At 45.9% G+C, this 1,701-nt stretch overlaps 1 protein-coding gene across 1 annotated transcript in view; it reads right to left on the reverse strand.

Annotated features, from left to right (window-relative positions):
• LOC101860902 (BTB/POZ domain-containing protein kctd15-like) overlaps nt 1–1,701 on the reverse strand; it is a 30,314-nt gene that overhangs the window by 22,155 nt on the left and 6,458 nt on the right. Inside the window, exon 2 of the mRNA XM_013083850.2 lies at nt 529–1,231. Within this exon, the coding sequence (XP_012939304.1) occupies nt 529–698 (170 nt within the window). The 5' untranslated portion in view covers nt 699–1,231. The remainder of the gene's footprint in view (nt 1–528; nt 1,232–1,701) is intronic.

Here is a 1,701-nt window from a genome sequence, read left to right on the forward strand (position 1 = left end):
GGGGGGGGAGAGAGAAACGTATGGCCCACGGGGACAGAAGAGAAGAATAAAATGGATTGTTAAGAAGATGGTCCTTGAGCTGCCCGAGGGCTGAGGCGACAGGTGTCTCAAAGGCCACGTTCTCGAACAACAAGAGACTCGTCAGTTATCTACAGTATTGATCTAGTCTCCGCTAACGATCTGCTACCCAACTGCATTGTACATGCCCGAGGGGGAAGAATATGAAGTTATCCAACAAACCAACAAACTCAAATTTGTCTCGCTGGATATTCCCAAACAAAATTTGATTCTCTTCTCATCAAGATGAGACCCCGGGCATGAACATGGGCAGGTCAAAGACTGAATTGTAGCGAGACTTCTTGCTTTTTAGTTTTAGTAGAGGTTCTACTGCGCTCGCAACTGCATAAGGTCATATGAGCGCCCAGAAGATTAGAGAGAGAGAGAGAGAGAGAGAGAGAGAGAGAGAGAGAGAGAGGAGAAAGAGAGAGGGGGGGGGGGAGACAGAAAGAGAGAGAGGGTAGATCTCACCTGGTCAGAGTCTCGAGAGACGACGTGTAGATGCTCCCTCCCACGTCAATGTGCACAGGTGCCGTGTAGCGAGTGGGCGTGGCAGGGCACGGCACTCCGGCGATCTTGGCGACTGCGATGTGGCCGTTGGGCGTGGCCGAGCCGGGCCGACTGACGGGGGACTGGGACATCCGGCCGTTCTCACTCGACTCCTCCAGCGTCTTGGGTAGAATGGTGAAGTCTACAGGTCGTGGGGGGCCCACAAGAACAAGAATACCAGAAGAAAGAGACTAGAAATATGTATTTTAAAACACGAAGGCCTTCAGACCTAGAACGTCCTCTCTAAGTACGCAATATGGGGTTATCCTAAAAAATAACTTTTTTTTACTTCTTTAAGATTTGTTTAATCCAATCGAAGCTGAGTTTTGTTAAACGTTGAAGTTTCTTTCTTCAATCTGGACAAATCAGAAGACAAAAAATCGACGAGAGTCCATTTCTCGTATGGATCTGTGGCCCTTGTCTAAATCAAGCTGCAGGTGGTCGAAGCAGTGCGTTGTCAGTGCTGACGGAACTTGTCGAGAAGATGAAGTCAGGAATTCACAAGCACAAGAATGCATGGTACAGGGAACCTGTCAACCCTGCCTTTATTCACGATTTCCAACCTGCTTCATCGCTCGCAGATCTTCCCTTTCAACGTCGGAGACTTGCTCGCTCGTTCGCTTGCCTGTGGGCGAAATAATGAGACAGAAAAATTGCAGAATGTAAAATTAAAATCTACTGGATTTGTTTTTGTGCTCTACACTAAGTCAATCCGACCCCACCCTCTCGCCCTCCTGCGAACGTTTATCAGAAGTACGAGTATGTTTTGCCTACTTGCGCTTCTGGTGTCCCTCAGTGCGTCCTGTATTCATCATGTTTGCTTTTGTGTCTTTTCAACATTGGAGTCACTTGACGTTTAAAAAACGGCTCGATATTTTGTAAGTCGACAAGCTGATTTATTTGGTCCGGAGAAAAAAAACAAGACTAACTGAGCCTATATGTATTACAAAGTGGTCAAATGTATTTGCACAAATGGACCTGCCTTTAAAAAAAAGTAAAAACAAAGAAATTTTAACATCCCCCCCCACACACACACACATAAGAAAATCCGTACAAAAAACCTAATAAAAAACACAAAAAGTAAAAACCAAACAC

This window comes from Aplysia californica, unplaced genomic scaffold (genome assembly GCF_000002075.1).
Source record: "Aplysia californica isolate F4 #8 unplaced genomic scaffold, AplCal3.0 scaffold00258, whole genome shotgun sequence".
In the NCBI taxonomy this organism is placed as follows: Eukaryota; Metazoa; Mollusca; class Gastropoda; order Aplysiida; family Aplysiidae; genus Aplysia; species Aplysia californica.